General features: G+C 44.0%; 1 protein-coding gene across 6 annotated transcripts in view; it reads right to left on the reverse strand.

Moving 5' to 3' along the window:
* Window positions 1–10: 10 nt before the first annotated feature.
* LOC135522104 (oxidation resistance protein 1-like) overlaps window positions 11–14,423 on the reverse strand; it is a 155,674-nt gene continuing 141,261 nt past the window's right edge. For 4 of the 6 annotated variants that reach the window (XM_064948064.1, XM_064948067.1, XM_064948065.1 and 1 more), the window contains 7 exons: window positions 11,687–11,852; window positions 6,886–6,966; window positions 4,967–5,092; window positions 4,215–4,367; window positions 3,883–3,978; window positions 3,494–3,567; window positions 11–1,871 (listed from right to left, as the gene is read on the reverse strand). In XM_064948064.1, the coding sequence (XP_064804136.1) occupies window positions 1,736–1,871; window positions 3,494–3,567; window positions 3,883–3,978; window positions 4,215–4,367; window positions 4,967–5,092; window positions 6,886–6,966; window positions 11,687–11,852 (832 nt within the window). In that variant the 3' untranslated portion in view covers window positions 11–1,735. Of the gene's footprint in view, window positions 1,872–3,493; window positions 3,568–3,882; window positions 3,979–4,214; window positions 4,368–4,966; window positions 5,093–6,885; window positions 6,967–9,377; window positions 11,638–11,686; window positions 11,853–14,423 lie in introns of those variants that run through there. The other 2 variants (XM_064948069.1, XM_064948066.1) reach the window with 2 other exon arrangements.

Here is a 14,423-nt window from a genome sequence, read left to right on the forward strand (position 1 = left end):
CAGACAAGTCCCAGGTTACAACAATTTTATTGTTATTTATTAATTTATACATCAATAATACATTGTGTTCCTGTAAAATAATTAGGAGGATTTATCCATGTTATTCTTTGTGACTCCACAGACACAAATACTGGTGTGGAAGACCAGAAAGGGGAAGGAAAGCTGCTGTGTTTAATAGTTTAATTGTACATATTTTCTTAGCCCACAGTCTTAACAGTCAGTCTACCAACTAATGAAGACTCACCACTCAGCAGAACTTGTGAGGAGAGTTCAATTCTTCTTTGACATTCAGCCTCCTCACTCCCCTTTAGTTACACAGAGCATTAGTTTAGCTTTACCCTTAATATTATAGCAGCAAGCTTTCTACTAACAGTTAACATGTTTATGACTCTAAACAAAAAAGTACTGTACAGCTACTGCTACTAGAAGTCCAAGAAACTGGTTTATAAACACTTTTAGACCAGATTCAAGTGCTAGAAGCAACCCACCAATCATATATGTGTTTCTATATAGGAACAAATCTACTATTTTAACATTAATTTACAGGGTTATATACAAATATAATGTAACAGCTGAAACATCAGCACAAAAAGATCACTGTCACACAACAGCAACATATAATGAATTATATAATATATTTATATATAATCCTATATAAATAATATACAATTGTCATATGCATGTAAAACAGTTAACCACGTCTCAGGCTTTTCAAATTATACCCAGAAAAGCAATTGTGGATCAAGACATGAAAGCTTTACAAGTCCTCTCTGATAAAGAGCCACGGACAGGCGAGGAAAAGCGCCAACCTGGATTATTTGAGGTCACATGACAGTAATTTGCATATTCCACAAATCTATTGCAACACATTACTGTCTACGAACAGTACACACGACTCCCGAGGGGCGCCGGTGGTAGCTGAACTCACACGTAGTACACCCACTGAACAGAACATTATTAGTACGACGATGGGTAATATTCTGATTCTAGCTATGTGCTGTGATGGTGAACAATAGGACTACAATACACAACACTCTATACGTAGTTCTTGCCTCAGAAGTAAACCAAAGATGTAAAATACCCCCCCCCCCCATAATAGTTTCCTCATCATCCTGCTGAGATTCTTCCTTCAGGTGTTTGAAGACCAACCAGAACTATGTTAGGTTCAACTGTCTCCTCTGAGAACAAAGGAACGCACGTTGTTAATTTTATTACTGGATCTCTGCACTAAAGGCCTGTAACAACACATATAGTAACATCCTACTGACTGACTTCAACCAAGTTCTGAGGGGCGGGGTTCCTTGAGTGTCTCAAAATTCAGATAATCTGGACTACGGCAGTTTCTCTCTCAATCCCAAACCTGAGCCGACATCATCTCCTGCTGAGGCCAGAGAGAGCGATCTGATTGCTTCTCCTTGGTTCTGCAACAAGACGTCTCTACGGTCTCTAACAAACCCACACATCCCCTGATGCCTCACAGTATAGTACAGGACAGTACACCTCCTCAAAGACGCTGCACACAGTTGTAACAAGATACACACAAGGTAATTCACAAAGAAAAGCTCTGTTATAACTGCAGGAGTAACGTATGAACGCACAACACGCATCCTTCAGCTGGCTCCGTCCTGGGAGCCCCAGACAGTGGGTTGGAGCAGGGTGGTGATGTGCAGTTAGGTTTGAGACAACAATGCCATTGTAGGGATGCTTAGTCTCTCTTTTCCCGTGGTGGGTTTTGTTATTCAAAAGCCCAGATCTCAATGTCCTGTATATAGAAATCCTCCTTCTTGGAGAGCATGGGGTTGCCAAAGGTTTTACAGGAGTGACTCCTGCCGTGGTACAGGTCTCCATCCAACCACAGGCCAAACTCACCACTGAAACACATCAACACAAACACGTCACAGCATCTTCAGAGACTCAATCCAGACAGCAAGAACATCACATACATGCTGTGAGTCTGTTCGGACAAACTTTAGACGATGGGTGCCATTTTACTCTTCTGAACACACCTAGCAGTGACTGTGCAATGTAGACTAACCATAACATCTTAACTTCTTTGGGATAGGGGGCAGCATTTTCACTTTTGGATGAATATCGTGCCCAGAGTGAACTGCCTCCTACTCAGTCCCAGATGCTAATATATGCATATTATTATTGGATAGAAAACACTCTGAATTTCTACAACTGTTTTAATGATGTCTGTGAGTATAACAGAACTCATATGGCAGGCAAAAACCTGAGAAAAAATACAAACAGGAAGTGTGAAATCTGAGGTTTGTTGTTTTTGAACTCACCCCTATCGAATACACAGTGGGATATGGGTCATTTTGCACTTCCTAAGGCTTCCACTAGATGTCAACCGTCTTTAGAACGTTGTTTCAGGCTGCTCATGTGAAGGGGGCCAGATGGGAGCTGTTTGACTAAGGGGTCTGCCTACAGCCTCGTTCTCAGTCACGTACGTTCACTTGAGAGGTAGCTCTCGTTCCATTGCTTTTCTACAGACAATGGAATTCTCCGGTTGGAACATTATTGAACTTTTATGATAAAAACATCCTAAAGATTGATTCTATACTTAGTTTGACAAGTTTCTTCGACCTGTAATATAACTTTCTGAACATTTCGTCTGAATGGACCAGATCACGCTTTTGGATTTGTTTACCAAACGCCCTAAAAAAAGAAGCTATTGGACGTAAATGGACATAAATGGACATTATCGAACAAAACAAGCATTTATTGTGGAACTGTGATTCCTGGGAGTGCATTCTGATGAAGATCAAAGGTAAGTGAATATTTATAATGCTATTTATGAATAATGTTGACTACCCAACATGGCGGATATTTCTCTGGCTGGTTTGGGCTCTGAGCGCTGTTCTCAGATTATGCTTTTTCCGTAAAGTATTTTTGAAATCTGACACAGTGGTTGCATTAAGGAGAAGTGTATCTAAAGTTCCATGTATAATAGTTGTATTTTCATCAACATTATTTCTGTGAATTTATGTGGCTCTCTGCAATATCACTGCATGTTTTGGAACTACTGAACGTAACACGCCAAATTAAAATAAGATTTTACATAAGGAACACCGATTTTAAATATGAACTTTACCAAACAAAACATACATGTATTATGTAAAATGAAGTCTGATGAAGATCATCAAAGGTTAGTGATTAATTGTATCTCTTTGGCTGGAAAAATGGCTGGGTTTTTCTGTGAGTTGGCGGTGACCTAACATAATCGTTTGTGGAGCTTTCGCTGTAAAGCATTTTTGAAATCGGACACTGTGGCTGGATTAACGAGAATTCTCTCTTTAAAATGGTGCCTAATACTTGTATGTTTGAGAAATTGATTTATGAGATTTGTTGATTTGTATTTGGCGCCCTGCAATTTCATTGGATGTTGGCGAGGGGTTCCACTAGCAGTCCTAGACAGGTTAACTGACAACCCAGTTTCAAAGTTTATTGCTAGATAAAACTTTTACATAAAAATAAAATAGCGTACCTTCCACCACCAAAAGCTAAGGAGTCCATATCTCCTTTCATGAAGAACATGTTGTCACCTGTCCATTTGTACACCTGTCAACACAAAACATAGCACGTCACCATGTGTAAATATATCATTACAAACCCTCATGCCATCTTACATAAGCTCCTCATTGTCATGAGAATGAGGCATACTAATAACAATACGATGCCTCGTTAATTTAATAAAGAAAACAACTGATTAGTACTCCTCTCAGGAAAATGCTTATCGATGTGCATGTTAATTGCTAAGACCAGAGCAGGGTTGGATGAGTTTACAACAGACATTAGGAGGAGTAAAAGTGACTGGACCACACTGGCCAGTTCCGAATAAGGGTCACCAATCAGAGAGGTCAGAGATCAGCCTACCTCAAACTCTGGACAGAAGGTGAAGAGGAAGGTCTCTCCCGTGCCGTAGAATCCCTCGCTGATTTTGAAGGGTTCGGACGCCAACGCACCAAACACCTGCAGCAACACAACCAACCAGAACACACCAGGTCAGGAAACTGACAGTAAGGAACCATGGTAATGTATTACAGCTCAAAGGCCCAATCCTAACTTTTGATGAGCATGCTTGTCTCACACTTTTGCATAAACTACACATTTAAGTTAATGGAGGATATATATACACATTTGAGTTACGTGCACAGATCTGGACTTTGGATTCAGGTCTAATAGAGAAGTGTTGTTGTCCCACTCACCCCACCATCACTGTCCCTGATAACCAACAGCATGGGGGTGTCCTGCCCCTGCATGGCCCGGTAAAGGCTCTTGATGCTCATGCCATGCTTGGTGGTGCCGTAGGCCAAGGTCCAGGGGTATCCAATGGTACGGGGAGGGAGGTTCTTCGCCAGCTGGAGAAAAGAGACAGACGCCGGGGGGGGGGGGGGACAGAAATGAAAGAGAGAAAAGGCCACAGACATCAATGGTCCATTACAGCTGCAGTGACCTTTTCCCACAGCTGGTTGTTAGAGAGTAACTGAGCTCCACACACCCAGAACACAACAGTCTCAGGAGAACAGGCTTTAAGTGTCGACCACAGAGACCTACAATAAGAGCGCTGCAGACTAGTCACACACATTCTTAAGGCTCCTTCCTTTGTTGCATGTCCTCACAAGAATCCATTTTCCCCAACAGCTATTGGCCTACATGAAAATATGCCTTTTTCCTGAAGACTAACCCCACCGAACAGACCTTATCTGAAAACCCCAACCATCCCAGTATTGCAATTCATAGAAATTATCTGACTCAGCTACTATACCATCAGCCTTGTAATGATGAGGCTCAAGACCCTGCTGCCACTAAACAGATAGCTCCTCAGGGAGGGCCAGCACTGCTATGGCTGAAGGCCTGTGGTTGAAGGTCAACCATGACGTTGCTTTAGGAAATAGCCCATTGACAATCAATGGGCATGGATCAAGCCATTGTGCCCGTCAGCAGTGTGAGTTATTACCTTCTCTATCTGCTGTGCCTCCAGCAGCTCGCTAGGCTCACTGAGGTTGGGTCTGAAGATCTCAGGCTCCAGCTCCGTCTTGATAGAGGTGGCATGCTTAGAGTTGACCTCCTCCTTGGTGGTGATCTGGATACACACAGACAACAGTCAGACAGGCACTCAGGAGGGGTGGGTGGTTGTCTAACTGGTAAAGGTAATGGGGTGTCAATCGCTTTAGGATATGTCCCAAATGGCATCATATCCCCTACATATTTCACTACTGTTCCCTGGTCAAAAGTAGTGCACTTTACAGTTAATAAGGTGCCATTTGGGATAGAGCTAGACTGGGATGAACACTGTGCTAGATGTTGTCTATAGGCTAATAAACCGAACACTGTGCTAGATGTTTTCCAAGGCTAATAAACTGAACACTGTGCTAGATGTTTTCTATAGGCTAATAAACCGATACCACATTACTTACTAGGATTGGGGGTGTGTCATATGATTTCTAAGAAGGTGGTTTTAAAGATATGAATAAAGTCTCATATCAGCAGAGGCAGGATTCTTTACAGGCTAACATGAGCCCCAGGAAACACAAATATACAAGATAGGCCTACTTAATATAACAAATTAACTCAGCTTTGAAAATCATCAATTTGGGAGCAATGGGTTTAGGGAGACCATAGACCAGACTCCTTTATGTCAGTAACACATTAAAAGGTAAGGAGCCAGCCTTGGCTTATGAGAGCCTTAATGGCTCATAAAAACATGTGAGCTTCTCCAGAATTGTAATAACACTTGGAAAATGTGCATTATATTCATATACAGAGGGCAAATCAGGAAGCTAAATTGTACAATGTCCGAGTTTGGATATTTCTATACTTAGCACAATAGGAAAGTTGGCTGGAGAAAATGCAAAACACAGTAAATAATGAGTGGCCCTGAAGGCCTATTTGTGATTGAGCTGGACACAGTGTTGGACTGTTTGAGTTCCAGCGGGGGTTGTTTATCTTCCTCCATAACAGGCCTGATTGTAGACAGCCTAGCTACTGGTGGCCTGACCGTGATCACATTACAGTCCTGTTGAATTACCTGCATTGTCCTGCGCAAACAATCCTGCACCCACTTAATGGATTGAATCGAATCCCACCCACCCACCCACCATCCCGGTCTACCTCCCTCCCTTCCCCTCTCCTCTCCTCTCCTCTCCCTCCAATAGAAAGCAGAGGCGGATGGGGAAGCAGCAATTCCTCACTACCCAGATGTGGATGGATGAACACAGTTTGTGAGGAGTCACTCAGAAGTGGAGGAACACAAATTCTACATTTGATTGACAGAGTCGAGAAACCTCAGGAAAATCCCCATCCCTCAACAGAGATGCGCTACAACATATTGTATTATGATTCACATTCTTTGTCTCTATGACAGCCTAGTCCCAAGGCTATCTAATTAGCTATGGCTAATAATAAACAGTAATGAGGCATTCTTGAAACTAACCACAGCAGTGGTCAGTGAGGAGCCGTGAGAAGTGGATGCAGGGCATTATGGGAACTTTATGAAGGCATAAATTACCCTCCTCCATTTCTCTACCAGGTATTAGTTGCCGGTTGCACAAAACTCTTCAAATTATCCCCATAGCGGTTCTTTGGACAGTTGCTACACGAGGCTGCAGCATCATAGTGCTGGCCCATCCCAGGGCCCAGGTCAAAGTTAGTCCAGGTAGGCCCAGGTCAGCCCAGCTAGGACAACTGGGTGAGAGGCAAGAGGTCAGAAACACACTGAGGAGCTAACAGAGCCTGGCAGGGGCTAATCTAAAAATGGTACCTTATTCCCTACATAATAGTGGCCAAACGTAGTGCACTACATAAGGAATAGGGTACCATTTGGGAAGTAGTCTAGAAAAAGGGAAGGGAGAGCTGGAGCTTTGCTGAGTGGGGCACCTGAAGCCGCTTGCAGAGAGATTTCAGATCTTCACTGTTTAGCGCATCGATCCGGCGGTGGTACTCAGTCAGTGACACTACCTGGGGGGCGGAGACAGGAAGAGGAAGTGTAACTCAGCTGTTGGCGATGGAGGAAAAAGGATGAGCACAGCAGAGGGAGGGGAGAGAGTACATTTGAAGGTGGAGAGACCTGACATCACTGTGTATATTTTCTCATCTATCGGTATGTGATATTCAGGTCTCCATTAAATAGACTTGGTTTAAAGTCTAATATTTGATCAAGAGGTGGTTGATATGAACCAATAGAAGTGTTTTGCATGGTTGTGTAATCTAAAGCAACACCACTAGTGGATGTTAGGACGAGCCAGAGGGACGAGAGGCAGACAAGCCATTCTGACACAGGCAGAACAAAAACAACTTAAGCCACACAAGGACATTCTTCTGATAATCTTATTCAATTGAGAGGATCCGTTGGACTGTAGGTGATACAACACCAGTGCACCGTCAAGCACTTGCCAGCCTGTTAGTGTACAGACATGTTGAATCTGTTGCACAATACTGTGCAAGTCAAATTGAATCACCCATTTGGTATAGCCGGACAAGAGCACAGAGGAACTCCAAGAATTCTGATGTAACGATTTAATTAGCTACACCCAGAAAGCATATCAAAAATCATCCTGTCAGTATGTGTACTAAGCCATGGAGAACAAGTCCCAGACTGCCTCGCTTGACCTGCTGATCAGAGATGACCAATAGTTACATATCGCAATATTATTTTGGGCAATATTGGTACTTTGACTCCAAGTATCAGGGGCAGGGGGGGGGGGGTCTAAGTAGCTTTAGCTATTTCTAGTTGGCTGTACCTATGCCAAAACTCCCAATATTTATCATCCTATAGCTTGTTCTGCACCTTTTTAAATAGTGAGCCAACATATTTTCAGCAATTCTATATCCATGACTGATCAAAACTAATTTTCTAATGCTCTCCTCTCTCTGCAGCTGACATACAGTGAGTAACATGCAGAATGGTGAGAATCCCAATACATATCCTAAGTATGGTGATAATATCGTATTGTGAAGTCCCGGGCAATTCCCAGGGCTAGTGCTGCTTTTCATCATCATTAATAATCATCATTAATAATAATGCGCTGAAGCAAACATCTCTGCCAGACAGAGCTCATGGAAGCTAGCACACACGGGAATCCCCCTTCAAAACAGCCTATCAGCAGTTCTGGCTGAGTCTAACAATAACTACAAGTTCTACCTCCACAATAACATCTTAAAGCCAGACTTCTACTTCAGAAGGTAGCGAAGCCCCTTGAGGCCCGGCTCTTCAAGGGGATGTGACCATGAATCAGCACAAAGTGCGATCATGGGGTCATATGAAATAGCATAACAAACCCATTCAAGGGGTGCACAACTCTAGATACAGTACAGTAGGCCTACTTAATAGGTTTCTATGGACACGAGCAGTGCTGTGGGTGGGTGGCCCTCAGGGACCGGAGCTGTGTACCCCTGCAAATGAAGCCTATCCATAAATATTGTATCATACTGAATGTAAAAAAAACTAGAACAATTATGAAATTGTCTGAATCTATTATAGATTTAGGCTATACATTAATTGCTGCCATAAACTAGGGGTCAAGCGGAAATAAGTTACCTTGAAACACCTCTTTAGTCACCTTAAATCATTGTGTCAATAACGTTTTCCCAAACAAGCTCCCACATTACAGTTCTCAATAATGCAAAGAAAAGGGTAAACTACAGTGTTCATTAAATATTTATTTGGAGCCTAACTTTAGCTGACACTAAAGTGCAGTCTATTGAGAAAAGCCAAGTCAGGCCAGTTTGCTGCAATCCCCATCTTCTGTGTTCAGGAGGAATGTCTCAGGCTGGCCAACGACCATAGCCTGGTGCCTGTCTTTTTGTGCTTGACAATGAGAAATGGAGTTTGCAAGAGTACAAAGATCTGAGACCAGGCTACAATATTCAAGCTATTCTCTGCTCCCCTTCCTCCCAAATAACAACTTACACGAAGGTCATTCTTTCCACAACAGACATTGCATCAGCCCAACTAACGTTATAATATCTCACCATTACAGAGAAGCCGATCACTGTCAATGCAAATTGTAGAAATTGTAAGCTATACACAGTGTATTGATACAATGTCGCAAGTTAGTAACTAATAACATCGTAGCTAACGTTATATACAATATAGCACGATGTTCACAAACGGTTCTGTTCACTGAAAAAACGGAACCTCAAAACTTTCCAAAACGAGAACCAAAGATAAGGGGTGATACAAAGCGACAACATCAAGTGCTGCCTTTTTAGACTCATCAGAAATGTCAGTGACTATTTTGATTTCAGTCAGTCACTGGACAAGCAGTTTGCGTTTTTTTTTTAGCAAGCTAGCCATCCAGTAATGTAGCTAGCAGGCTAACAACAACAAAACACGCGTAGCTAAAACACGGACTGTTATAGATACATACATAAGTGTACTTAGGGGTCAGCGGCGTTTCTTCCTTCACCCTTCTAGAGAACATTTCTTTCTTTCGGGGCGAGGTTGAGCTCGACAGTCACATTCCTGAAGTAATTCCAATCTCCACAAGTCGATGTTGAACCAGACACCGGACGGGCGGGGAATCTACTAGCTAACTAAAATAGAAACATTTTAGAAGGGTCTTCGATGTTTGTTTGACACCCGCAAGAGCCAGTGGCAATGCAGGACAGGAGCAAAGCCAGCTCCTTATTTGCTCAAATGCAGAGGGCACTTCCTATTTGCATACTTCACTAGAGCGATTTAAAGATACAATACCAGTACATTAATAAAACAATGTTTCATGAGGTACTGTAGGGAGAGCAAATGCACTTCTCGTGTAACATCACTGTAACAATAAAAAGCTTGGTGGATCACCTTTGAGTAGTTTGGGCACACATCAAACGTTTTTCAATGAAGTGGCTTGAATTGTCATACTTGCCATATTGCATGACATACAATACACATACAGCACAGTAGACCTAATGATCAATGACCAAATAAAGTATAATAAAAGGCTAACAGCATTATAGTTATTACAGACAAATAATATAAGTATTGTTTAAAATCCATGTTTACCTTAAAGGGTCAACGTAAAAGAGAGGCAACTATTTACCTATTCAAATCACTGGATCATGTAGCCTCTTCAGGACCAGGCCCAAACAAATCAGCCCACTTGGTTTCCTACAGCATTCACTGACATTAAAATTTAAATCCCAGCCACAGCTTGTGTATCAATTTCTGTATGCAATGAATATATCCTCTCACCATTATACCTCAAGCACGTGCAGCCAGCCAACCTATTGGACAGACTTTGAGCAGCCATGTCCACACACTGGACTTTTCCCAATTCCTTTACATTCACACCAGAATAATATATTCACACCAGAATAATGCATTAACAGTCCTTAATTTGTTCTTTCAAAATCTTGCTTCTTAAATCCTAAAACCCTACATCCACATTTGAGGGGAAATGAAAATCCCATAAAGCCACTATTCAGGGTGAGCGAACTGAACACAACTATGTATATTACGGACACAAGAATGCCCACACGTTTTAAAGAATTCACTATGTGCCTTCCCGGCATTGAACCAACCAGCTTTTCACAACGGGAACCATTCCATCCATCTGTCTACAACTGTAGAACACCCAGTCAGTCAGGTCATCCAGCACAACCATAGTTTGGGATGACCGACGACAACAGAGATATTAATGCATGCCATATACACTGCATTGATAACGTGGACAACTGACTTGGAACAAAATGATTTCACAATCATGCAAAACATTGTGGTTGTTGTAATCTGAGTGAAAATTGCGCATTTCCGACCAAAGGAAATAGTATTCACACAAATTACACAATAAACATAACTATAACACATCAAGCAAACACTTGGACAGATTGATCAAAACAATGTAATCATAAATGACAGTGTAATAATTTGAACACACAAATAACCTTAAGGAGCATAGATAATGATGATGGCAGAATAACAATGCAAATACATTCCATTGAACACTACACACAGTCATATCACTACAAAAGAAATCACTTGACTGAATGAAAGCATATAACAAATAGGACATATAAGGACTACAACACAGGCTGGATGAGAAGGTAAATACACAGAGTGTACCAAACATTAGGAACACCTGGTCTTTCCATGACATAGACTGACCAGGTGAATCCAGGTGAAAGCTATGATCCCTTATTGATGTCACTTTAATCAGTGTAGATGAAGGGGAAGAGACAGGTTAAAAGAAGGACTTTTAAGCCTTGAGACAATTGAGACATGGATTGTGTATCTGTGTCATTCAGAGGGTGAATGGGAAAGACAAAAGATTTAAGAGTCTTTGAATGGGGTACGGTAGAAGGTGTCAGGCGCACCAGTTTGAGTGTCAAGAACTGCAATGCTGCTGATTTTTTCACACTCAACAGTTTTCCCTGTGTATCAATAATTGTCCACCACCCAAAGGACATCTAGTCAACTTGACACAACTGTGGGAAGCATTGGAGTCAACATGGGCCAGCATCCCTGTGCAACGCTTTTAACACCTTGTAAAGTCCATACCCCCAACGAATTGAATCTGTTCTGAGGGCAAAAGGGGGTGCAACTCAATATTAGGAAGGTGTTCCTATTGTTTTGTACACTCATTGTATTGTAACTACTACACATACTACTGTACAGCAACATTCAGCCATGTAAGAAACAACACAATGTAGAATGTAGTGTGGAACACCTCAGTTCTCTAGTCCTTACCTCCCACTCTTTGTTGTTGATATCCGTGAGGGGTTCGTCTTCTCTTGTCTCAAACCCCGAAGGCTTCTTGACCACCATGAACCCTGGCTCGTGGCCGATGCCCTTCACCCCTTCCCCATACATGTCTGGGGTCCACTGGATGAAGAACACATACAGGTGCTCGGACCTGGGGAGGGGAGAGAGGTAGAAACACAGACAGTCAGACTGTCACGCCCTGATCTGTTTCACCAGTCTTTGTGATTGTCTCAATCCTCCTCGAGGTGTCGCCCATCTTCCCCATTATCCCCTGTGTATTTATAGCTGTGTTCTTTGTTTGTCTGTTGCCAGTTCGTTTTGTTCTTCAAACCTACCAGCATTCTCCCCTTGCTCCTGTCTTGTCTATATTCTTGTTCTCTAGTTTTCCTGGTTTTGTCTTTCTGCTTGCCCTGACCCTGAGCCTGCCTGCTGTCCTGTACCTTTGCCCTCTACTCTGGATTACCACCCTCTGCCTGCCCTGACCTTGAGCCTGCCTGACTGCCATCCTGTACCTTTGCCCCACTATTCTGGATTACTGACCTCTGTCTGCCGTCCTGTACATTTACCTTCCCGTGTTCGAATTAATAAACTTTTGTTCCTTTGACACTGTCTGCACCTGGGTCTTACCTTCAAACGTGAAAGTATGAACTGGCCATGACTGACCCGGCAGACTCGGACCAGCCGCACAAAGCCATTGCCGGCCAATGAACTGTCATTGGAAGGTACGAGGAGTTGCTTCGTGGTCTGATTGAAGGGTTCCAGGCCGTGGCCGAACGTCACGACCAGGCATTGGACACATTAAGGGAGCAAGTCCGTGGGTTGTCTACCAAGCAGCCTATCACAACAGTAACCTCCCAGCCCCTTAGTAACCTGGCTGGTAGCAGCGCCGTCACCTCAGTTTCCCGGGAACCCCGCTTACCTCCCCCGGAGTGCTTTGATGGAGAGTCGGGTACCTGTCGGGCGTTTCTCACTCAGTGTTCCCTCGTCATGGAGCTGCAGCCTTCCTCCTTTCCCTCTGACTGCTCTAAGATACCGTACCTCTTTACGCTGATGTCTGGGATGGCCCTAGCTTGGGCTACGGCCATTTGGGAACAACCGTCGGCCATATGCTTCAGTCTGGATGGATTCATGGCGGAGGTGAAAATGTTTGAGACTCCGTGGCCCGGAGAGAGGCTGCCTGGAAGTTACTTCAGCTTCGGCAGGACTCTCTCAGTGCGGCAGACTATGCAGTGGAGTTCCGCGCGCTAGCAGTGGAGGGTACCTGGAACCCGGAAGCGTTGTTCGATATGTTCCTGCACGGATTATCGGAGGAGGTAAAGGATGAGCTTGCAGCATGAGAACTACCGACGGATCTCGACTCACTCATCGCTTTAACCATCCGGATCGATTGTCGGCTGTGGGAACGTATGAGGGAGAAGAGGTCCAATTGTGGTCCCAATCCCTCGCTCAAGGATCCCACCTTGCATCTAATGAACTCCGGAAGTCCCTGGGGTCACCCACCAGACCACCCCCGTCAACCTACGAGTGTCGGGGAACCACAGCGAGACGATCCAATTCCTGCTAATTGAGTCTCCGCAGGTTTCCGTGGTATTGGGATTCTCTTGTCTCCAGCGACACAATCCCTCTATTGACTGGTCTACTGGTGCCATCGTGGGCTGGAGTCCGTTCTGCCACACTCATTGTCTGAAGTCAGCTCTGCATGCCCCGGGACGTCTTCCTGCGGAGTCCTTGGACCTCTGGGAGGGGTTCAGTAAGGCCCAGGCCACTTCGCTTCCACAGTCCCGACCGGTATCCAAGAAGGTCAAGCCAGATGCGCTGGCACGCCGCTATAGCCCCGTGGCTACACCCCCAGAAGCCGAGACCTTTCCCCCCCGCTCCAAGATCATTAGCCCCTCTGCTGTTCGTCCCCTGTTGCCCCGTAGCCTCCATATACTTCCTACCTTTTCTGTGTCTAGAATTAAACCCATGTCTCACAGCCCTTTGTCTCCTGTTTCCTGTCTCCTGTGGCCGTCTCTAAATGGCATGAGGCTGTTCTGCCACTCTGCTGTCTTGTGTCTCTATGTATCTGGCTGTATATGGTCTTTTTCCCCACTGTCTGGAACTCTTCCACCATTGTCAGGATACTTTACACACATCTTCTGGGTCGCCACTCAACTAGGTCATTCAGCAGACATAGTCAGTCTGCCAGTGTGTGTGTGTGTGTGCACGTGTGTTTGTGTGTACGAAAGTGTTTGTGTACGTGAGTATGTGTAAATGTGCGCATCTGTGCACGGATGTGTGTGTGTGTGTGTATAAAGGCACAGTGCTATCCATGGGAACAGAGCCAGCAATGTAACAGGGCAGCATTACAGGAGACATTCTGAGATAAACACATTCCAACCACCCTACAATGGCACATGGCCATGGTGATGGTGGTGTGACTGTGTCTGTGACCAGAGACAAGACTGGTGGCCTGTCTGCCTGCTTCAAATGAGATTAACATGTGAGACTGAGAGGAGTGTGCTGTGCTGGTCAACACAAGCCTACTGGCTACTGGGAATGAAAACAGCTGAAGGGCAGAGTTTGCAAAGCCAAAGAATGGCTGGTCAAACATCTTATCAGATTCATAACTTTCTGCCCTCTCGCTCTCCAGGACTGGAGACAAAGGCAGCACTGTGCTTGGACCCAACATTGATAATGAGGTTGTGGCAAATTCATTGCAACAAAGTGACTTTTCAGCATT

This window comes from Oncorhynchus masou, chromosome 30 (assembly GCF_036934945.1).
Source record: "Oncorhynchus masou masou isolate Uvic2021 chromosome 30, UVic_Omas_1.1, whole genome shotgun sequence".
Lineage (NCBI taxonomy): Eukaryota > Metazoa > Chordata > Actinopteri > Salmoniformes > Salmonidae > Oncorhynchus > Oncorhynchus masou.